Here is a 24,512-nt window from a genome sequence, read left to right as displayed (position 1 = left end):
TGGTCACGCCTAACAGCGTTAGTTGACTAAGATTTTCGATGTTTGAACATCTTTCTGTATCATAAAGAGAAAAGCAAGGAGACAATTTAAATTATTCTTTTAAACTTTTCTTTTTTAGTGCCGGGAGTGGTGGTGCACGCCTTTAAACCTAGCATTTGAGAGGTGGAGGCAGGCGGATCTCTCTAAATTCAGGGCTAGCCTTATCTTCGTAGAGTTACAGCTCAGGGCTGAGACACTATCTCAAGAAGTGCCTTAATGGTCTTATTAATATTTAATATAGCAACATGTAAATATACATTTTCTATATTGTATTCTGGGTCAATTCATACAGGGGAGCACCGACCCTATCGTACTCTTTCATGTCTTTTGGATTTGGTTTGCTACGATTTATAGTTAGTTAATTGAATAAAATTCAACATGAGCACATCAAGTAGTTGTTTGCCCAATTCAGGTCTTAGGTCTTGCAATAAGAGAACTTGCAAGTTCCCTGGTGGTCTAGTGGTTAGGATTCGGCGCTCTCACCGCCGCGGCCCGGGTTCGATTCCCGGTCAGGGAAGAAGGGCTTTTGTTATTTACAGACCCTCGTTCGAACTTTTTGGTCAGAACACTAGAATTAATCGGTTTCATAAGTGAGCTTCATCTTTGTAATTAATTTACTTGTGCCATTCTAACTAAAAATTTTAGAAATTTACTAATAATTATTTGTTCGTGTGAAGACCGAGATTTTTCTTTTGAATGCTGAAATGCTCTTGCTAGAGGATTTCGGTTCTGTTGCCAGAACCCACGGGATATTTCTAACAGCCGGTTACTCCAGGGAATCCAACGCTTTCCTCTTTCCTCATGGGCACCAGACATCCACGCGGCGCACCGACAAGCATGCATGCAGAACAGTCATGTATTAAAATATAATCAAAATAAATCTTATTACATTTATTTGTAGTATTTGTCCCTGAGTGTATGTATGCCCCACGTGTCCGCAGAGTTAGAGGCGGTCCGGAGCTGACTTGTAGGGGTGCTCCGGGAACGCAACCCACTAAAATAGCGACAAGTGTTCTTAATTGTTGAGTCATTGATTCACCATCTCCCGGTTACTTTCCTTCTCCCCTCCCCATCTCTCTCCGGGTTTTAACATTTAAAAACTCATGTAATAGGGTGATTCAGAGAGAAGAGAAATTTCGCAGAGCATTTTCCTGAGAAGCTGGCTGGATTTGTACAGTGCGTGGTGGAGATAAATTGTAAAGGAGACAAGTGGGTACTTGAGGTGCTTCCCAAGGACTGAAAGTTTCCTGGTGGTTGGAGCAGGAGTCCCTTAAAAGTGTCGATTGGTAAAAAGCAGAAGGGTTCAAAATTTCTAGGGTCCTCTGGCACAAGAGAACTGTTTAAAATGCTTTAAGCCAGTTTTTCTAAAAGGAGGGCACATTGAATTCTCAGTGCGTCGTATTTAACTAGAATTCTAAGACATTTTATGTCAAGGGACCAGAATTAATCTCAAGCACCAGAGAACCTGGCGGAAATCACCCATTATGACATAAATCCCCTCAAAGAGAGACCCATCCTTGACTCTGATTGCTTCCCTCAAGTGACAGCAGCGATAATGTCTCCTTGCAGGAGGATAAAGAACGGTGAGAGCACCACTTTGAGCTGTTTTTGGCAGTTACGCATAGAGACAGGCAGTTGATTATAGTTTGTCTGGACACTCGGAGCCAGAACTTAGTTATAAACCTCCAGTAGCATACTCGTAACTGCATTCTGTAATCATTTGCCATTCCTGTTCAATTAGAAGTACTTGAGGTGATCCTGTCTGGCTAGGATCAGGAGAAAGGGGGTCCAGGTGGTAGCATTGCGTTTTCCAAAGTGACCAGGCAAATAAACACTAGACCACCGAGCTAATGGATCCTTGATGCTCACTTGTTTATATGATCATATTCTCTGAAATTCTTTATTCATTTTTCTACTTGTCTACTTAACACCCTTTAAACAAAACAAACCAACAAAAAAACCAAACAAGCATACACTAGAGAGAAATCAGCTCTTGGATTGATGTTCTTAAGAGACAAGGAGCAGCTGATAAAGCATTAAAACAAATAATGCCAGAAGGCGGCGCACTTGCTCCAGGTCGGTCGCCGAAGGTGGCTTTTGAAGTCTAGGGACTTGTGAGAAGCGTACGTTAGGCTGTTTGTGGGGAGATCACTGTTGAAAGGAAAGAAACGGGGCCGCGAGAGCTGGAGAGGTAGAGAGGTCAGAGTCACACGACAAGTGAAAACACATAGCTTCAGATTGACGGACAGGGCAAAAGTAGTTGAAAATCATATTGCTTTGGCTTTCCTGGGACTCCCCCCCACCCCCCACCTTTTTATTCCTTAGTCGCTATCCTAATTTTCCTGGGAAATAACACCTTCTAAGTGCTGAGAAGGGTGCAGGGTGATACGATGCTATTTAGGCCTATAGAAGGCCACATGAAGACAAAGCAGAGATACCTGTGGAAGATGAACTTGAAGGAGCTTGCAGACTTTTTTCCTGTTAGAAACGGACCTTTTCGTTTTATATCTTCCTTGACTGAGGGACTTAGACTCTTTTTAATTGAGTCAAATCTTTCATGTTCAAGGAACGAGGGGGTTGGGGGTGCAGAACTTTACTAATACAGATTACGTCATAACAGCGACTGTTCTTTTAAAGCATTGGAATCCCGCATTTTAAAGTGATCGGCCTTTGGCTTTCTGCGTGGTGGGAATTCTCTCGGTGAACTGATGAATCTTGAACGCTGCAGTGGGGTGGGCTATGGGATGCAGTGGCTTTTATTTTGCAAATCACAGGTCAAGGAGTTGTCTGCGTGCCTCCTTCCCCTTCCTGCGTGGTTAGGGATCGGAGGCCACTGGCGTTCTCTAGCACTTGTCAAATAGGGGACGGGGGAATGACGACACCCAGCGGGCCTTCAAGGAAATACTCTCGTGTGGTAGTAGTGTCCAAGCCATCTAAGGCACTGGATTTGGGATTGTAGGAAAAAAATCCTACCTCTGCAAGGTTTTCCTCTTTGTCAATGCGCCCCTCAGCCCCCTAGATTCCACTTCCTGTTACGCAACTCTAAAAAGCTTTTATGGTAATATTTTCTGCTTTTCTGTCGCTATGACAAGACATCATAAGTAAAGTATCTTATAAAAGAAAGCATTTAGGGCTGGAGAGATGGCTCAGCGGTTAAGAGCATCCGACTGCTCTTCCAGAGGTCAATTCCCAGCAACCACATGGTGGTTCACAACCATCTGTAAAGAGATCGGATGCCCTCTTCTGGTGTATCTGAAGACAGCTACAGTGTACTTATATATAATAAATAAAATAAATCTTAAAAAAAAAAAAAAGAAAGAAAGAAAGCATTTAAGTTGGGGCTAACGGTTCCAGAGGGCTGGAGCCCACGATTATAATGGCAGCGAGCACAGAGCTAGAGCAATAACCGAGAGCTAATATCTTCAGCCACAAGCACAAGGGGTGGAGGGAGGGGAGGAAGAAGGGCGATGAGAGGAGAGAAAGCCCATCTCCAGTGACACGCCTCCTCCAACAAGCCTCATCTCCTAACCCTTCCCAAACAGGTCCAGCAACTGGTGATGAAGTATTCACTCACATATGAGCTTATGAGGGGTCTTTCTCCTCTGAACCACCACTCTTTCTAATCATAAATTTGTGGGTGAAATAGTTCATTTCAGCAGTAATTGATGGGAATTATTTGGTAATCAACTTTCCATCTAGTATGTAATTCATGTATTACTATTACTATATATAATATATATTATATAATAACATTATGATTATTATTGTTATTAAATTTTTTCAAGCATCTTTACTCTGAGTAGACTACAACTAGACTGCCACTCAAAGCCTACCCAGAGAGGTCTTTTTAATTATGGACTATAAATTCTCCCTTAGAGAACTCTGCTAACCTGTTAGTTCTGTATGGCAGCCCCCTTCTGTTGCTTCCTTTTCTATTCAGTCACTTTAGTGGTAACTTTGGAACTGGGAGAAGGATCTATCTATCTATCTATCTATCTATCTATCTATCTATCTATCTATCTATCTATATCTATCAAGGCTGTAAGGGTCCAAAAACCACTGAAGGAAGACTCCAGACTCAGTTAGTATGCAAAGACAAAGAGTGTTTATTCTGCAGAGACAAACCAGCATGTAGGGGTCAACAGTTCTTTGAAATGGTAACCCCAGACAAAAGCATAAAAGTCTTCTTATAGGAAACTGGGGGAACTCTCTAGAAGGATTAGGTGATCTCAAATTTCACTGGTAGGTGTTAGGGGGTCACAGTGGTCAGCGGTCTGCATTCCTATGCCATGAACATTTAACCACAGGGTGAGGTAGGGCTGCCCAGCACAGATGGCCCATCCTGAATATTCTGTTTTTTGTTTGTTTTGATTCTTTTTAATACATTCTGGAAATTAAACTTCTGTCAGTTACATAGCTGGCAGATTCTTTTCTGTTCTGAGAACCCCCTTGCTCCACTGATTGTTTCTTTAGCTGTGTAGAATCTATGCAATTTTATGAGGTTCTAGTTGCTAGTTTGCTGCTATTAATTTTTGGATAAAAGGAGTCCTGTTCAGAAAGTCCTTTACACACATTTCGTTTAGGGTATTGCCTATGTTTTCTTCTAAACAGTTTCCGTTTTCACATATTTAGATCCTTTTGGAGTTAGTTTGGTGCAAGGTGAGTGAGAAGAATCTAATTTCACTCTTCCACAAGTGGACATTCAGTTTTCCCACCATCATTTGTTGATGATCCTTTCTTTCCCCCAGTGCTTGGAATCTTCATCAACTATCAGATGGCTATAGTTACGTGTTTCATGTTTGGTTTTTCTATTTTGTTCCTTTGGTCTGCATATATATTTTTGTGCCAGCACCATATTGTTTTTACTACTACAGCTCTATAATATATTTTTAAGTCTGGAATGGTAATCACTCCAGTATTGTTCTCTACTGCCCCCCTCAGGATTGTTTTGGCTATCTAAGAAATCTGTGATTCCATATGAATTTTAGGATAATTTTTCTATTTATGTGAAGAATGAGATGGAAATTTTGCTTGGGATTGTGTTGAGTATATAAATGACTTTTGGTTGAATGGTTATCTTCACAACATTAATTCTGTTAACTCATGAGCATTGGATCTTTTTCCATTTTCTAGTATCTTCCTTAACTCTTTTTTCAAGATTTAAAGTTTATATTTAGACATGTCTCACTTGTTTGTATAGGTTTATGCTTAGATATTTAATTTTCTATCTCCCGAGAAGCTGGTGCAGGATCCTTATTCTTCCCATCCAGGTTAACTTCTAGGGCATCCCAGTGTTGGCAGTACCCTTTCCTTTTCCCTATGCCTGCCCCTCTGGTGGGCCAAGGTGTTTTTCCAGCAGCGAGCCCAGGAATGGACAGTCACAGGCTTCTGATGATCAGCCCATCTTTGATCAGCTTCCTGATCTGCTGACAGGAGTTGGCATTGGTGATTTCGTTGGTCTCATTGGGGTCCAACCAGACCTTCTTTTTACCACAGCACAGGACACTAGAGGCAAGCCTCTTCTGTAGCTGAGCATACTCATGGCTGCAGATGCAGCAGCAAAAGGAAAGCACTTTCTAATTGTTTAATGGAGGCGCTTGGAGATGTAAATTTCTCCCATTGAATTTTTAATGTGTCCCAGAATTTTGTTATGTTGAATTTTCATTTTATTGTGTTCTAGAATTTTTTTAGATGAAATTATAGTTATATTTATTTTTTTGAATTTTATTTTTTATCAGATATATTTCTTTATTTACATTTTAAATGTTATTCCCTTTCCCGGTTTTCTGTCCATAATCTCCCATCCCCTTCCCCTCCCCAATACGGGTGTTCCCCTTTTAAATTTCTTCCTGATTTCTTCTTTGGCTCATTCATCATCCAATAATGAATTGACTAATGTCTATAGATTTGTATACTTACTAGAGATTAGTTTGTTGTAAGTTTTATTGCACTATAGGATACCTAGACTCGTTTCAATCTTTCTGAATTATTAGCATTTATTTTGTGAACTAGGAAGGGGTTTATTTTAGAGACACTTCTGTGCTGTTTGGGTCAAATATTTTATAGATATCTGTTAGTCCATTTGATGTACAATGCCATTTAATTCTGACATTTTATTTTATTTTTTATTTTATTTTATTTTCTTGAGTTTGTGGAGAGCTTTTTTTCCTTCTCCATCTTTATTAAATTGGGTATTTCTTATTTACATTTCAAAATGTTGGTTTCCAGGCCAACATCCCCCTAGCCTCTCTCCCTCCCATTTTATATGGGTGTTCCCCTCCCCATCCTCCCCCATTACCGCCCTCCCTACAACAATCTCGTTCACTGGGGGTCCAGCCTTGGCAGGATCAAGGACTTCCCCTTCCACTGGGGCCCCTATATTTTTTATTTTTTAAATATTTATTTTATTTTATGTGTATGAGTGTTTTGCTTGCATGTTTGTCTGTATATCATGTGCTTGCCTATGGAGGTGTTGAATTCCCTGGAGCTGGAGTTATGGATGGTTGTGAATTCTGAGACTCAAATCCCGTCCTCTACAAGAACAAGTACTAACTAACAAGCCATCTCTCCAGCTTCTCTGTTTTTGTTCAGATGATCTGATTGTAAGAAGTGGGTTACTGAAGCCACTTACTATTCATAGGTTAATATTAATATGTGTCTTTAATTCGAGTAATATACTTTTTATGAAATTGGATGAGCCAGAATTTGGCACATATAAACCTAGTATTGTAATGTCTTCTTGGTTAGTTGTTCCCTTGGTTAGAGTGATGTGACCTTGTTTGTCTATTAATTAATTAATTAATTAATTAATTCTATTACATTTCAATAGCAGCCCCCTCTCTTCTCTCCTCCTAGTCCTGCCCCGACAAATCCCTCCCCTCATGACACCCCCCTTTTCCTCAGAGAGGGGGATGCCCCTGTTTGGTGCCACTGCACCCTGGGACATCTAGTCCTAGCAGGACTAAACACATCCTGTCCCACTGAGGCCTAACCAGGCAGTCCAGGTAGGGGAAGGGAATCCAAGGGCAGGCAACAGAGTCAGAGACAGCCCCTTCCCCTACACTCCAATTGTTAGGGGACCCACGTGAAGATGAGGCTGCACATCTGCCACAAATATGTTGGGGCCTCAGACCCAGTCCTTGCATATTCTTTGATTGATAGTTTAGTCTCTGTGAGTCCTGAGCCAGGATTTCGTAGGTCTTCTTGTGTTGTCCTTGACTCCTCTGGCTCCTTGACTCTTTTTTTGTTCGTTTGTTTGTTTGTTTGTTTGTTTGCTTAAAGTCTATTTTATCAGCTATTAGAATACCAATGCCTACTGCTTCCTGATTCCATTTGTTTGGAGAAATTTTGTCCATCTTTTCAGTCTAATCTAAGATGGTGCCTGTCTTTAAAGCTAAGATGATTTTCTTGTAGACAATAGAAGGATGGGTTTGCCTTTAATCCTTTCAGTCAGTTCTGTCTTTTGATTGGAGAGCTGAGCCTGTTAAAATCATTTTTAAAGGTATATGTTGATTGCAGTCATATCTGCATTTACATTGTTGTGTGTTTTTGAAAAAAATTCAGTATCTGTTAATTTTGTGAGTGGGATTATATTTTGGTAGATTTCTTATAAATATGACCACCAAGAAATCTACTCTTACTGTCAATTTATTTTCCCATCCCTTTGTATGGTTCTGTGATGTGTTTTGGCATGAGAAAGTGCTAGAAGAGGCTTGAAAATTTCTACTTCTTTTTCCTAGAGCCTTCCAAACTCATGGAAAGATGGTTTATCTTTGTAAAATGAATACTTTCTGGAGATTGACACTCTAGGTCTGGTACCAGTCTTTAATGAAGCCACCTTGGAAGTCTTAGCTTCATATGAGCTGCCAGCTAGGATTTAGTCACAGGAGTGTGGCCACAGCCAATGCAACATGTGGTAAAACATCCTAGCTTAGCTTGTGCAATTGACAGAGTAAGAAGAATCATTCACTGATGTTTTATTTTTATTTATTTATTTTATAAACACTCAATATAGACATTTATTGGCTGAATCAAGATAAATGACTTCACTGTCATTGTATTTAGAATGAGAGAGTGTCCACAAGCATATGATGAATGGGAACAAATCCATGTGTCATTTTATTAATTTCAACACATCTATAGGAAAGCTATTTAAACAATCAACTATATATCAATTATTTAAGTCTAACATATCTGATACTAGAGAATTTCAACATTAAAAGTTTAGCTAAAAACTTCTCTAAATAAAAATTTGTGGGTTGGGGATTTAGCTCAGTGGTAGAGCGCTTGCCTAGCAAGAGCAAGGCCCTAGCAAGGCCCTGGGTTCGGTCCCCAGCTCCGAAAAAATAAAAAAAATTTGTACTTCTCCATTTTTCATTTAATTTATAAATTGGATTTTAAGCTATTTTTTCGTTGAAAAATTTTTGTAGAATGATGTTAATCATGTTTTTATCCCCAAACTCCTTTCAGATCTTCCTCACCTTCTTACCTGTTCGTTCAACTTTATGTTTCTCTCTCTCTCTCTCTCTCTCTCTCTCTCTCTCTCTCTCTCTCTCTCTCTCTCTCAATATATATAAATAATGTTTTTAAAACAAGCCAAACAAAACCAACCTTCACTGAGAAACACACAAACACACATACACCGAAGAAAAACAAAAAACCAGGCCAATATCCCTGATGAATGTACATGCAAAAGTGCTCAATAAATACTTACAACCCACCTACAGACACATATAAAAAGTATCATCCACTATAATCTAGTTGGATTTATTTTAGACATGATTCAAAATACTTAATAAGTGTAGTTAATCATATAAGTGGGCTTAAAGACAAAAATCACATAATCATCTCAATAGATGCAGGAAAAAAAACTGATCAAATTCAACATGCCTTCATGATATAGTTCCTAAACACAGTGGACCTGGAGAGAACATACCTCAGCAGGTATATGACAAACCCACAGTCAACAGTATTCTACATGGGAAAAACCTGAAGGAATCCTACTGAATTTAGGAATGAGATAAGGATGTCCTTTGTCCCCATTCCCTTCCTTCCTTCTTTCTTTCCTTCCTTCCTTCCTTCCTTCCTTCCTTCCTTCCTTCCTTCCTTTTTCTCGTTACAACCACATAACTGTTATTTATTTATTTATCTCTTTAAATGATGGGAATTAAGTCCAGAGGTTTAGGCATGATACACAGCAGTTTATCATTCAACTGCATTAAACCAGAAGTGCAAATCATATCTATATCTATACCTATCTATCTCTATCTATCTATCTATCTATCTATCTATCTATCTATCTATCTATCTATATCTATATTACAATAACTCTTCCCCTTCCCCTCACCCCAACAGCTCTACTCCTGACAGTTTCCAAGTATACAACTGACTTACTTACTATGTTTAAGGTGTATATATAACCCTGACCTATCCTCAGAGGTTAGAACAGTGCCTAGCATAGTGTCAATGCTCAAAATCATTTTCAGTGAATAACACAAGCATGTGTGTCTTTAAACAAACCACTATGTGTCTGAGGACTTCGTGGTTCTGATGTGTTTATCACTAGTAGCTTGATACTAACAGTATTTCTGCAATTATGAAGAGTTGCTGTACTAATGCTATTTTATACAGGGTTCATGCACGTGCACACAGGAGTTTTTACACCATCCGTCTCTAGGCCAGACTGTCATAGTGAGCTAGCTAATGAAGGAATCAATGACCAAGAATTAGTGAATGAAAGTTTTGCCACAACCATCCACATTTAAATAATCAACTTCTTGGACCGTCAGACCCTCAACAATGTCTTAGACAGTTCAGCATAGCACAGGTCAGATGATGCTACTTTCAAAAAAATAGATCTCCTTTGTCTTGTTTTTATTTTATTACATGTAATACACACACATGTGCATGCTTGTGTGCCTGTGTGCATGTTTAGTAGTGGCTGAAGATGCCTTAAGAGGCCAGAAGAGGGCATTGGACACCACCCCCATGAAGCGCATGCACGTGCATGCGCACACACACACACACACACACAAACACACACACACACACACACACACACACACACACAAAGATGAATTAAGGATAGTTGTGAATCACCTCATCTGGGTGTTCTGAAAAAGTTCTTCTAGCTACTAAGCCATCTCTTCAGCCCCCTCCCCCGCCCCTTTTAAGTTGGATATTTTTTATTTACATTTCAAATGTTATTCCCTTTCCCTGTTTCCCATCCATAAGTCCCCTATCCTATCCCCCTCTCTCTTCTTCTATGAGGGTGTTCCCCCTCTCTAACACCCCCTTCTTGCCCTGACATTCCCCTACACTGGGGGGCCCAGCCTTGGCAGGATCAAGGGCTTGTCCTTTCATTGGTGCCCAACAAGGCCATCCTCTGCTACATATGCACCTGGAGCCATGGGTCTGTCCATGTGTAGTCTTTGGGTAGTAGTTTAGTCTCTGGGAGCTCTGGGTGGTTGGTATTGTTGCTCTTATGGGGTTGCAAACCCCTTCAGCTCCTTTAATCCTTTCTCTAACTCCTCCAATGGGGACCCTGTTCTCAGTTCAATGGTTTGCTGCTAGCATTCACCTCTATATTTGTCATGCCCTGGCCTAGCCTCTCAGGAAACAGCTCTTGTCAGCATGCACTTTTTAGCTTCATCAATACTGTCTAGGTTTGGTGGCTGTATAATTATGGGTTGGATCCCCAGATGGGGCAGGTTTTGAAAGGTCATTCCTTCAGTCTCTGTTCCAAACTTTGTCTCCATATCTTCTCCTATGAATATTTTTAATCCTCCTTTTAAGAAGGACTGAAGCATCTGCACTTTGGTTGTCCTTCTTCTTGAGCTTCATGTGGTTTGTGGATTGTATCTTGGGTAATCTGAGCTTTTGGGCTAATATCCACTTATCAGTGAGTGCATACCATGTGTTTTTTTGTGATTGGGTTACCTCACTCAGGATGACATTTTCTAGTTCCATTCATTTGCCTATGAATTTCATGAAGCCTTTGTTTTTGATAGCGGAGTAGTACTCCATTGTGTGTGTAGATGTTCCACAGTTTCTGTATCCATTCCTCTGTTGAAGGGCATCTGGGTTCTTTCCAACTTTTGGCTATTATAATAAGGCTGCTATGAACATAGAGAAACATGTGTTCTTGTTATATGTTGGAACATCATTTGGATGTATACTCAGGAGTGGTATAGCTGGATCTTTAGGTAGTACTATATCCAATTTTCTGAGGAACCACCAGACTGACTTCTAGAGCAGTTGTACCAGCTTGCAATCCCATCAACAGTGGAGAAGTGTTCCTCTTTCTCCACATCCTTGCCAACATCTGTTGTCACCTGAGTTTTTTATCTTAGACATTCTGACTGGGGTGAAGTGGAATCTCAGGGTTATTTTGATTTGCATTTCCCTGATGACTAAGGATGTTGAGCTTTTCTTTAGGTACTTCTCATCCATTTGATATTCCTCAGCTCAGAATTCTTTGTTTAGCTATGTAATCCATTTTTAATAGGGATATTTGACTCTTTGGAGTCTAACTTCTTTAGTTCTTTGTATATATTGGATATTAGCTCTCTATCAAATATAGGATTGGTAAAGATCTTTTCCCAATCTGTTGGTTGCCACTTTGTCCTATTGACAGTGTTCTTTGCCTTACAGAAGCTTTGCAATTTTATGAAGTCCCATTTGTCAACTGTTGATCTTAGAGCATAAACCATTGGTGTTTTGTTCAGGAAAATTTCCACAGTGCCCATGTGTTAAAGGCACTTCCCCACTGTTTCTTCTGTTAGTTTGAGTGTATCTGGTTTTATGTGGAGGTTGTTGATCCACTTGGACTTAAGCTTTATACAGGATGACAAGAATGGATCAATTTGCATTTTTCTACATGCTGACCTCTAGTAGAACTAGCACCATTTATTGAAATGCTATCTTTTTTGTATTGGATGGTTTTAGCTCCTTTGTCAAAAATCAAGTGTGTGGGTTCATTTCTGGGTCTTCAATTCTATTCTACTGATCTACCTGCCTGTCTCTGTACCAATACCATACAGTTTTTATTACTACTGCTCTGTAATACAGCTTGAGGTCAGGGATGGTGATTCCCTTAGAAGTTCCTTTATTGTTGAGTATGGTTTTCGATTTCCTGTTTTTTGTTTTTTGTTATTCCAAACGAATTTGCAAATTGCTGTTTCCAACTCTATGAAGAATTGAGTTGGAATTTTGATGGGAATTGCATTGAATTTGTAGATTGCTTTTGGCGGGATGGCCATTTTTACATTGTTCATTCTGTCAATCCATGAGTCTGGGAGATCTTTCCATCTTCTGAGATTTTCTTCAATTTCTTTCTTCAGCGACTTGAAATTCTTATCATACAGATCTTTTACTTGCTTGGTTACAGTCATACCAAGATATTTTATATTATTTGTGACTATTGTTTATGTAGGGGGTTTCTCTAATTTTTTTCTTAGCCTGTTTATCCTTTGAGTATATTCAGCCACTTTCCTGGAATATCAGGCTCTGGGGCGGGGGTCACTCAAGTACACTATCATATCATCTGCAAATAGTGATTTTTTTTAAGACTTATTTATTGTAGTTGACTTCAGACACAAAAGAAGAGGGGATCTGATCTCATTACAGATGGCTGTGAGCCACCATGTGGTTGCTGGGAACTCAGGACCTCTGGAAGAGCAGTCAGTGCTCTTAACCGCTGAGCCATCTTTCCAGTCCGATATTTTGACTTCTCCTTTCCAATTTGCATCCCTTTGACCTCTTTTGTTGTCTAATTGCTCTGGCTAGGACTTCAAGTACTATATTGATGAGATAAAGAGAGAATGGGTAGCCTTGTGTAATCTCTGTTTGTAATGGAATTGCTTCAAGTTTTTCTCCATTTAGCTTGATGTTGGCTACTGTTTTGCTGTATGCTTTTTCTATGTTTTGGTATGGGCCTTGAATTCCAAGACTTTTAATATTAAGGGGTGTTGAATTTTGTCAAATGTTTTCTCGGCATCTAATGAGATGATCATGTAGTTTTTTTCTTGAGTTTGTTTACATAGAGAATTACATTGATGGATTTCTGTATATTGAAGCATCACTGCATCCCTGGGATGAAGCCTACTTGATCATAATGGATAATTGTTTTGATGTGTTCTTGGATGCATTTTGTGAGAATTTTATTGAGTATTTTTGCATTAATATTCATAAGGGAAATTGGTCTGAAGTTCTCTTTCTTTACTGGGTCTTTGTGTGGTTTTCGTATAAGTGTAATTGTAGCTTCATAGAATGAATTGGGTGGTGAGGATAATTTTCAACTTTTGGTGTCCTTAAAATCTTCGTAGATGTCATGATTTTAGCACTGGGTGCCCATTTGATCACATCTTACAGAGTCTCATTGGTGACAAGGTCTGTCTCTGGTATTATTGAAACCTTGAATGAAAGAAAAACCAGCCACCCATGTGATGATGCTGTAGGAACATAAGCCAGGATGATGCACATTGATCCTCAAGGGAATCGAGCATCAAAGACAGTTAAGGGCCCTAAGAGCCAGAGAAAAGGGAAACAAAAACAGCCATGCAGGTCAAGCACTGTTCTTGAATATATATTAACCTTGACTACAACCCCAGCCATACTTAGTATGCCTTTCCAGAGACCCCGAAGAAAGGACACAAAAGTTACTATGTGGTTTAGTCTTTGCTAAAATGCTTACAGGAGCCCTTGCTACATGCCCCATTGTCCCTCCTTTTCTCTACATCCAGGACATTCTTAGAATCCAAGCTTAATTTTTTTTAAATCAGTGAATTACTAGATATGGAGTCAAAGAAGAAAAGATCACCCCCCACTCCCACTTTTTCTTAATTATTTGGATTCTTTTTTCTTTTTAAAGACTTTATTTTATACAGCTCTATATGTGAATAGAGCACATCCCCATTTCTTTTTAACCATTTGGATTATTCTTTTTTCTTTTTAAAAGACTTTTATTTATTTATTTTATACATATGAGTGCTCTATTCACATATATGCCTATGTGCCAGAAGAGGGCATTAGATCCCATTATAGATGGTTGTGACATCATGTGGTTGCTGGGAATTGAAAGCAGACAGTGCTCTTAACCTCTGAGCCATCTCTCCAGCCCCTATCATTTGGGTTCTTTATGAACAAGAAATCATTCAAGTCTTCTTGACATTAACACCTTTTTCCTGAGGAAACCTTGATGTCTTGACTCTTTTATCAGAATCCTACAGCACAACAAGGCCACAGGTAGATAGCATTTATAACATTTCAACTGGCAATAATTTGAATGTCTATCATGCTATGTGCTGAAGAATATGTAGATCAATAGAATAATCTATATGTGATAAGTGTAGGACAAACTAATGAAATTTATTTTGGAGAATTCTAACATATTCCATACACCAGAAATTTCCCTATATTAGGCACAGATACCACGACTTTCTTGAGTGTGTGTTCAGTTAGACTTACACGAAATCACTCATCATGGAGCCATTCACATAAGCTAAAGACTGTAATCTGTGTGAATGTCTATCCACAAGGGAGTCTATAACTACATGCTCATCCAATGGTCAGTGAGTCACAGCTAGATACAACTTATCAAATAAATCTGACAAAACTATTATGTGAGAAAAAGAAAATCCTCCACAGTGCCATAAACTATGATTTCTTTGCTTAAATTCAAAGCAAATAAGCTTATGAACGAAGGGCTATTTAAGCACTCACATATGAGTGTGGGGTAAGTTATGTATATTCTTTTTAAGTATATTCTTTTTAACATAAGTGTGTAATGAACATGATTCATCACTATGATTTCATATGAATCAGATAGGCAAGAGTGGGAAGGCAGGAGGCTCTCAGCTAGTGTTAAATTTCCAGTCATTAAACTGAAGGTAGCCTCAAGAATTTTCACTTGTAAAAAGGATATGGGACCAAAGCCAAATTTTTTTCTCATCTGTTATTCATTGTTATTCATTGACAATGGAACAAGGATAATATAACTCATTACTAATTAGTATGATTACTTCAGAAATACGTTAAGAGATCAACCATTTTCCGTTCTTTAGCTGGAACACTTAGGTAACAAGTTCTTTGTCCTGATACCAATTGATCAAAAGACATTTCAAATTATGTATTAATCTTCATAGATAGAAATCTCACACTTCTGATTTTTAATATAATCTTAATACTACATATTTAAATCTATCAATGAAATTAATTTCTTTTGAAATATAATTGTTTTTGAAGTATAAAACAAAAAGAAGAGGTGAAAGCATTGTCTTAAGGGAATTCATCATAAAATGGTTGTGTGGATAGAATTCTGACTATAGTCATAAATTTCCTTAATCACCTCTGTGGGACACCAATTCCCTCGGGCCCAAACCACACCAACAGAGTAGCCTTTAGGGTTGTGCACAAGTACTTCCTTGCTGTAGTCAAGTAGCCTTGGAATACAAGTTGAAGAACACAGCGTCCTCATACAAAACAGTAAGTGTAATAATGAGTAAAAAGATGCCATAAACAGTTTCACATATTGTAACAAAAATGGCTAGCCAAGACTGACTCACTGATTCTTAAATTGTCTTCAGATCTAATTTTAATCCAGCCACTCAAATTAAATCGATACTATTACTATTGAACCTTAGTCCAACTGTTGCTTTTATTATGGCTTTGTGGGATTGATATAAATAAGGCTGGTGGTCCATGCAACTTTATTTTCAGCTTTTTCAGATCCTCATGCACAAGGACTTTCACTGTGATATTAACGAAAGGAGAGATCATCTTAAGTGGGAACATGGGCACATTTGAACTAGAGAAAAGCATAATAACTTCAGACTATCCCTGGCTGGAAACATATTCTAATTATCTTGTCCTCGGTGAGTATTGGCTGCTGCATGCAACAGAAAAGAAAGTGTAGGCCTCATTAGAGCAGATTAGTTTGTATACTTTGATGTTTCTGATGACCTTCAGGCACCGAGCACTGTGATAAATATTCTAGATTTACTCTGCTATGTAAATCTTCTCCAAGTATGGAACAAGCAGGGGCTGTTTGACAACTGCTGGTGAAAGAAACCAAGACTGTATAAAAGCCAATCAGCCTGAGAGAGTTCATACAGTAAAGGAGCAGCAGAGACCGGAGGCAGTAGTTGTACGGGTTGTCTGATCCCAGGATCTTAACTCCCTTTGACCTTATCTTTTCCTGTTTGGACTTTGTATGACAACAGCATTCCTCTGGGTTTATCAGTAATAAATAAATGATCACTTAACATGTTTTGAGTATTAAGACAGTTTCAAACATATATATCAAATTATGCCCAGGTATGCTTAGTTCACATAGCTTAGTAAATGAAATAATACGTTAAATTGGAAACTGAAATATACCCATGACATGCCAGCTTTGTTTTAAATGGAGTAGGCCCCCCTTTTACCACTGATGCCTTCAAGTAGTGTTCTAACTCTCATTTTTAATATCATACTCATTTCACATTAAAGTTAAAAAACACCCAAAATTTGAGGTCTAAGGCCTCTAAATCGACAAATGGAATGGTTAAAACACAAACATGTTAAAACATGAAATTACCATGAGCACTTCTGCTGGGCATTTTTAACAAGGATGCTCAGGGTCTCGGGTGATTCAAGGTTTATGAAGAGTCAGTAAAGTTTGAATCTAAAATATTGGCATGTGTTTTAGCAAGGTACGGGGATCACAGATGATCCCAGCTTTCTTCTGTAGTGCTGCCTCTTTACAGCATTGCATTCAACCTTGATTTCATAATTTAAACCATGGATGAACCCTGCTGGCCCCTGGAAAGCAACAAAACCAGTTCAAGGTCACACAGCACAAGGAACATCTGGTAAAGTGCTCTGTGTGCAAAGAGAAATCAAAGAGTTTATTTGATAATAGCTTCTGAAGCTAAAAGAAACAAGATATATTTAATGCTTTTATTATTATTTTTGTATGGTATGTGCGTGTATGTTTGTGTGTTAGCCATATGGCCAAGGAACAACTACTGAAAGTTGCTTCTCTTTTTTCACCATTATGTGGGTTCTGACAATGAAGTTCAGGTTTTCAGACTTGTCACATAGGGGCCTTTTAAAGCTGAGCCATCTCGTTGAACCTCCATTTTTTGATAAGTTAAATGACCCAATATACACTTATATTTACATGCTTAATCTAATAAAATGAAAAGTAAGGATCATCACCCAGTAAGCATCATGGAGGTGGATGGTTCAGAAAGAGTTATAAAGAGTGAGATGTAGAGAAGGCTTCTGGGGTGGTTGTACTGTTTTTTGCCTGTGTCCTAGTTACTAGACTGTTTATCTACTTGTCATCTTCCTTATTTCACTATTGCATCTGCTTTACTTATTAATAAATGCCATTTTAGATGTGAAGCTATGGTGAATAGACTACTACTGCTGTTAATTTAGGAATCAAAAGAAAGGGTCAGTGCTGAGACTTCACCAGAAGGAGAGTTTGTGCCTGGTCTAAGTATGAGGCGCCACTTAGAGAGAATGCAGATTCCCTTCACTGCTCATATGCAGTAGGAGTTGTTGCAAGCTTTCTGGAAAAGATATCTCTGCTGCAGAAGGCTAAGTCACAACTTCTGAGATCTGTTTCCACTTTAGAAGTCATGGTGTTTTAAATTCTGAACATTCTCAGCTTTAAGAAATCCAATGACCCTAGGTAATTTGTAATCACAGCATTTTGGGAGCTGAAGACTTCTGCCCCAAGGTTTCTGTGCACAGCATACGTATTGTACTATGTGTTGCACATAGAAGTACATTTGTACATTTTAGAAGCCAGGTTAAAAAAAATCAAGACATTTTAGTTTAACTCTAAACTGTCATGTAAAACTAGTAATGCAAAAAATGAGGGGGTCAGGGAGAATAATGCTTGTTTGAAGTGTGGGTAGTCTGTCCTTTTAAATTTAAATGTAAGCCCAGGTTTTAGAACTTTCATGAGTTTCAATAACCTACCACCAAAGAAGTGAATATAGTTACATTTTTTTCACATACAAAGAGCTTAGTATTCAAATAGGTTAAATTATTGCCCAAGAGTAAAGTTTGTGCCTGAGATTTAATGTCATGAAAATTGCTTGAAGTTTATCAAGGGATGGTGGCGCATTCCTGCAATTCCAGTACTTGAGAAAGGCAGAGAGATCAGGAATTCAAGGCTACATAGCAGGTTCAGGGTCAGTTTGAGCTATAAAACTTTGTCTCAAAAAGCATCACACCCAAGGAAAAAGAAAACAGAAAAGAAAACAAACTCATCTAAGCACTATGCTTGACTTCGGAGACATTCTACTAATATAAAAATCTTATACTCAGGTAGTTAACACATTCATACTAGGAAAACTACATTTTCAATCCACATAATTTGTGAATAAATCTTCCTTTTTTATAATTAAAACATTTTCATGCTCTAACTAAGGTTTATACGATGACAATTTATCCCTATCTTATTTTAATGAACACAAGTCTTTATTTTTCATGCCCCTAAGAACACTATAAATATAAGAAACTCTAGTTCTAATGTTCATGGTCATAGCTCACTGACAAAAACGATATTGTATGACTAAACATTGCATGTTTGTAAGGATATGCCACATAAATCAGAAATAGTAAGATTGATGACTGTTTTATTCCCTATTTATTCTCTTCTAAAGGTAACTAGTTGATAGTTCTTCCATTACGAGCTGCATAGTAACCAGAAAACCCATTCATGATTGATGAATTTGAGGACAGTCACCTCGATGCTTATCCTATGAACTATCTTTTGCTTATCATCTGCCTGGCTACTTCGGTAGAGTGGTTGGATAACCGGAAGCTGTTGTGTCTGCGATGGCAGAAAGATTCTAGAACTAGTTCAATGTTTAACCCTGAATCTGAAAAGTAAAGCAGAATGCAGGGCACAATACTTATTAAAATGGGGTGAAAGCATAAAGGTTAATACTTAGAAAGGTTATCATTTCTTTGCAAACAATGACATATCACCAGCAATCACAAAAAAGTGTAGTGAACATCAAAGCTGATATAGAGAAAGCACAAAGCCTATGATGTTGAACAGAGTAGAACATAGAAGAGGAGGTGGTGTGATTATTATAATTATAATGGTGGGGATGCAGGCATTTGTAAATGAATATAAGAAAAAGTGATTCTGTTATCAAGTGGTGGAGCATGTAAAATATTAAAAAGCTTGTTTGAAGCTCAGTTCCTTTGATAAAGGAAAGATTAATCACAATCAAGTGATAAATGCCATAGTTCCAGGGGAAAATTTCAAGGTCTTTTCCATGCCAGCAGGGTATGGTGATTCAAGGCCAGCACAGGTAACAGTTTAAAGCCCTGACACACACATACACGTGCATGCACATACACACACACACACATACATGTTTATATATATTATATATGTATATATAACATATAAAGTATGTACTCTCACTTTTATAATTGTTATGCTTTAACACAAAATCAAAACACACAGAACCATGAGTGAGATGCTATGGCATACTCATAGTTTTTAATGATTTCTAGTGCACAAAGACAGAGTTCAGAACATTGTAGGAACACTTGGCTACAAGTAGCTATGAAGAAACTCTGGTCATTGATAAATAGTTTAAAATATGGTGTAATGAGAAGATACATGCAGATGCATGGATTTTAAACACTCATGACAAAAGTCAGAGTCTTTCCATTCCACCCAAGGCTGAAATTTTTTTTGATTATTATACTATCATTTCCTAGTTTTTTCAAAGGAGCAAAGGAAATGAACAACAAAAGCTCCGAGACAGACTTCATCCTTCTGGGATTTTCCAGTCAACCCCAACTGGAGCACATTATCTCTGCAGTTGTCTTTGTCTTCTATCTTGTGACTCTGGTAGGAAACACAACCATTATTCTAGTGTCCTATCTGGACTCTCAGCTCCATACTCCCATGTATTTCTTCTTATCTAATTTGTCTTTCGTGGACCTCTGTTATACTACTAGCATTGTCCCACAGATGTTGGTAAATCTATGGGGCCCAAAGAAGTCTATTACATATGGAGGCTGTGCGCTCCAGTTCTTCTTTGCCCTGGATCTGGGAGCGACAGAATGTCTCCTCTTGGCTGTGATGGCCTATGACCGCTATGCTGCTGTCTGTCAACCTCTTTACTACACAGTAATAATGCATCCTGTTCTTTGCCAGAAGATGGTTCTGTCAGCCTGGTTGGGTGGTCTTGGCAGTGCCTTAATTCTTTGTCCCTTGACTTTGAAGTTGCCAAGGTGTGGGCACCGGGAAGTGGATAATTTTTTCTGCGAAATGCCAGCATTGATCAAGATGACTTGTGTTTATTCCAGAGTAATTGAGATTGTTGTGTTTACTCTTGGAGTTATATTTCTTCTAGTACCTCTATCTTTAATTCTCATCTCCTATGCAGTTATTACTCAAGCTGTGATGAAGATCAAGTCGGCAACAAGGTGGAGAAAGATCCTTAATACATGTGGTTCCCACCTCACGGTAGTAACTCTGTTTTACGGAACACTCATTTATATGTACATGAAACCACAAAATACCATATCCCATGAGGAAGGACAGTTTTTTACCCTTTTTTACACCATTGTCACCCCCAGTCTTAACCCTTTGATCTATACCTTAAGAAACAAAGATGTAAAGAATGCAGTGAAGAGAATTCTAGGAATGTGCAAGCATTCTGCCAAAGTGTGAGGTCAATGGAAAAATATTCAACCAGAATGTGGAGATAGAGCTTGGCCCTTTTCATAGGTAGTGCAATCAGTCCATTCAGGACTAACCCTCTGGCATCATCTTGTACCTAGAATTTTCTCAGGCACAGTGTTGGCTTTCACTATGATGCGGTGGATGTGTTGAAACTGGAGCCAAAATAAACACTTCTTTTTTTAAGCTGTGTATGTTCAGGTGTTTTATCAGATCAATGAGAAAAGCAATTATGAAGAGGGAGGAGGGAAGAGGGAACAAGGAGAAGTAGTAGGAGGTAGCTATTCACAAATATTTAAGCTTTTGTCCCCTTTATATGGGTTTAAGTGGATTGAGTGGCCACATGAAAACAATGAATCATGTTTTATGTTCTTGTGTGTTAACTGAGATATCTAAAGACAGCAGAAATCCATCCATTTTTATTGTCATTGCTATTCTACTAATCTATTATCCCATATTTGTAGTACCAATAAAACATGTAGGATCTATATTTAAGGCCCTTCTTCTTAAAAATTCTCCAAAATTTAAATTCTAAAAGTAAGTTCATGTCAGCATGCACAGTTCATTGTTGACACTTGTTTTTGCAAGGGCGTGGTGGCACTATGGCTATAGTCCAGAATCTCAGCACCAATAGTGTACTCCATGAGAATTAATGGCATCAGGTCACTGCTTGGCCCATAGCTATTGTTATAAGGAGGCTGTCACCTTCTGTCTTTATTTCTGGCTTTTGAATTTCTGAGGTATGGCCCTACCCAGCATTAACATCATGCTGATTTCTCCCATAAGGTTGTGTGGCAAGTTGTCAGAACTGAGTGAAATCTCTCTTCAGGAAACAAACTCCTCTGGTTGGCAATAGTCTTCACTCTTTTCCTTTGCTCAACATGAGATTCTTAGGAAAATCCCTATTTCTTGGATTCCATTGTTTCAGTAGTCTGAGAACCAAAGGTAGGGTTTATACAGACAGATAAACAAAGAAGCAAGGTTATTACTTAGAGCTGAACAAGAAGACAGGTTTAGTTAATGCCAGAAAGAGGCATCACTGTAGGGAAGCAATCTTCATGCCATAAATTTGCAGAGGACTAGGAGAAAGCTATTGTGGACATTTTTTTGCACACATTGCATATATGAACCCCTGAGGAGGAAGGCTTTATTATTTTCCTATGGGTTGGAAGTTTTGAAGTCCTTGTAATATCTGTAGCCATGCCAACAGCACACACCCACTCAGAACTTCAGACAGTCAGAGATTTCTCACCTTCCTAGAGTACAGTACCAGAACACATGCTAACACGGAAGGAGGAAATCTCCTCGGGTCCCAGTTCCAGACAAAGAATGGCAGACAGGCAAAGAATATTGGGAGCAGGTGTGTGTGTGTGTGTGTGTGTGTGTGTGTGTGTGTGTGTGTGTGTGTCTGTGTCTGTGTCTGTGTCTGTGTCTGTGTCTGTGTCTGTGTCTGTGTGTGTCCATATGTAACAATAACAATCAAAGGAGAAAAGCCATGATTTCCAAAAGGATCAAGAAGGGATTTGAAGGAAGATAAGGGGGAAATGATGTGATTATATCTTAACTAAATGTAGCAGACAACCCAAAGGTGGGCTGTGAAGGCAGTGTTGACCATGTGTCCTGCAGTATACCTTTGTAAATAGCATATGTCTGCCAGTTGTTGTTGTTGTTTTTTTCTAATTTTTGCACCACACATGGTTGCATTCCTGGTTTGTTATCTTCCACCACCACAGTCTGCCATAGGTCTGGAGAAGGAGGCCTGAGGATGCGATGACCACATTGTCATTTGACAAGTGGTCAGAATAGCATCTTTATGAGCAGCTGGCTTTTCATGTGTTTCTGTGAGTCTACTCAACATCAATGCCTATTTGTTAAAAAACAATTGTCAACTAAAAGTACTCATATCTAATAAGTCAGTAATAATGTAATTTATCTGCTCTCAGTAAAAAGCCATGCTAGAGAATATTAAAGGGTATGAAAAACAGTACTTACAGGAGTGTATATCTACTACATATGTTTTATATGTATATATATATGTATATATATATGATGTTTGTTGCACATGGACGTAATGTCAGCTACACATAACTCTATTTACTTGCCTATTAATTAACTTTTTTAAAATCTTTTCATTAAAATATTACCCCAGACAAAGTATTGTGCCATGGATTAAGAATGCAAGAGTAATTTTGATTTGGTTTCTCAAAACCTTTCCTGTTAGTTTCTCTTCCAGGATCTATGAATAAAACTTTCCTTTGTCCTAGAATAATCTAGTTTCTTACATATCTACTTTCTATCAGCTTAGTTAATTATTATTTAATTATCTTTTTATTGGATATTTTATTTATTTTAATTATGTTTAATATTATTTTACAGTCCAGTAATTATCCCCCTCTTGGTCTGCCTTCTAACAGTTCCTCATCCCATTCTCCTCCGTTCCTAAGAGGATGTCAACCTTCCCCCCCATGATAGGCCTCCATACTCCCTGGTTTCTGAAGTCTTTCAAGGTTTAGGTGTGTACTCTTTCACTGCATGTGACAGTAGCTTGTGGACTTTGGAGCCATCTCGCTGATGGATAATCTTGTAATTTTCCAATACTAGCATTTTTACCTGCTGTTGAGAAGGTGAGGAAGGCAACTGATATACAAGTGCATGGATTCTCACTTCTGTTTCTAACTGTACCTGTTCAGACTGAAAGCCATGGTGGTGGCATCTATAAAGCATAATTTCCACATAGATGCATCCTTAGAGGCCTTACTCAGAGCTGTTAAACACTGCTTTTGATTGTTGTTTGTGAAAATTACTTTATTATTTGCCCCCCTTAAAGCTACAAATGAAATCTAGGGAGCTATCTGCTGTCCAATTTCCATAGGAAGAAAGATTAGCTACCACTGTGGTATGGTAAAGAATAAAACTCATGGTAATAAAAAAGATCTTAACTAAAAAAATAAAAGGAGCAGGATGAAGAAGAGGAACAAGAGGGAAGAGGAAGAGGAGAAAAAGGAGGAGGAAGAAAGGAGAGGAGGAGGAGGAGGAGGAGGGATAGGATAGGGATGAAAAAGGGATAGGAAGAGACTTCTGGAATAGGAATCCATTTACTTAAGAATGAAGGATACCAGTGAGAAGTGGAACCTCATAAATCTAAAAGGCTTCTCATAGCTAAAGATACAATAAAGTGAGGAAAAACCCAAAGAATGGGAGAGACTCTTTGCCAACTATTCACCTGATAGGGGATTAGTATCCAGAATATACAATGAACTAAAACAAACAAACAAACCCAAAGTGCCAAAACAAACAAACAAACAAACATTTCATTTTAAAAAATGGGTTATGGCTCTGTACAGAGAGTTCCAGAAAAAATGGCTGAGAAATAGCTCAAGTGTTTATCACCCTTAGCAATTAGGGAAATGAAAATCGAAAGAACTTTGAGCCAGGCATGGTGTCATATATCATAAATGCTAGCACTCAGGAGGCAGAAGTGGGTGGATCCCTGAGAACTTGAATTTATCCTGGTCTACATAATGAGTTCTAGGATAGCCTGTGTGCCATAGAGAGACCATGTTTCAAAACCAAAACAAAGCAACTTGCCCTGAAACAACGTTGAGATTTCATCTTACTCAAGTCACCCTAGTGAAGATCTACAAAACAACTGACAACAGATGCTGGAAAACATGTGGGATTCTCGGTGGTGGTGGCACAGACCTTTAATCCCAACCCTCCAGAGGCAGAGGCAGGTGGATCTCTGTGAGTTTGAGGTCAGCCT

General features: G+C 38.6%; 1 protein-coding gene and 1 non-coding gene across 2 annotated transcripts; both read left to right on the top strand.

Moving 5' to 3' along the window:
* Positions 1 to 484: 484 nt before the first annotated feature.
* Trnae-cuc lies at positions 485 to 556 on the top strand. The gene has a single exon. It is a non-coding gene; the product is annotated as a tRNA-Glu (tRNA).
* A 19,245-nt stretch (positions 557 to 19,801) lies between these two features.
* Positions 19,802 to 20,740, top strand: LOC116883828 (putative olfactory receptor 2W6). Its single transcript, XM_032885087.1, has one exon. The coding sequence runs from the start codon at positions 19,802 to 19,804 to the stop codon at positions 20,738 to 20,740; it is 939 nt and encodes a 312-aa protein (XP_032740978.1).
* The last annotated feature ends 3,772 nt before the right edge of the window (positions 20,741 to 24,512 follow it).

This window comes from Rattus rattus, chromosome 14 (genome assembly GCF_011064425.1).
Source record: "Rattus rattus isolate New Zealand chromosome 14, Rrattus_CSIRO_v1, whole genome shotgun sequence".
In the NCBI taxonomy this organism is placed as follows: domain Eukaryota; kingdom Metazoa; phylum Chordata; class Mammalia; order Rodentia; family Muridae; genus Rattus; species Rattus rattus.
This window is presented reverse-complemented; position numbering and strand designations above follow the sequence as displayed.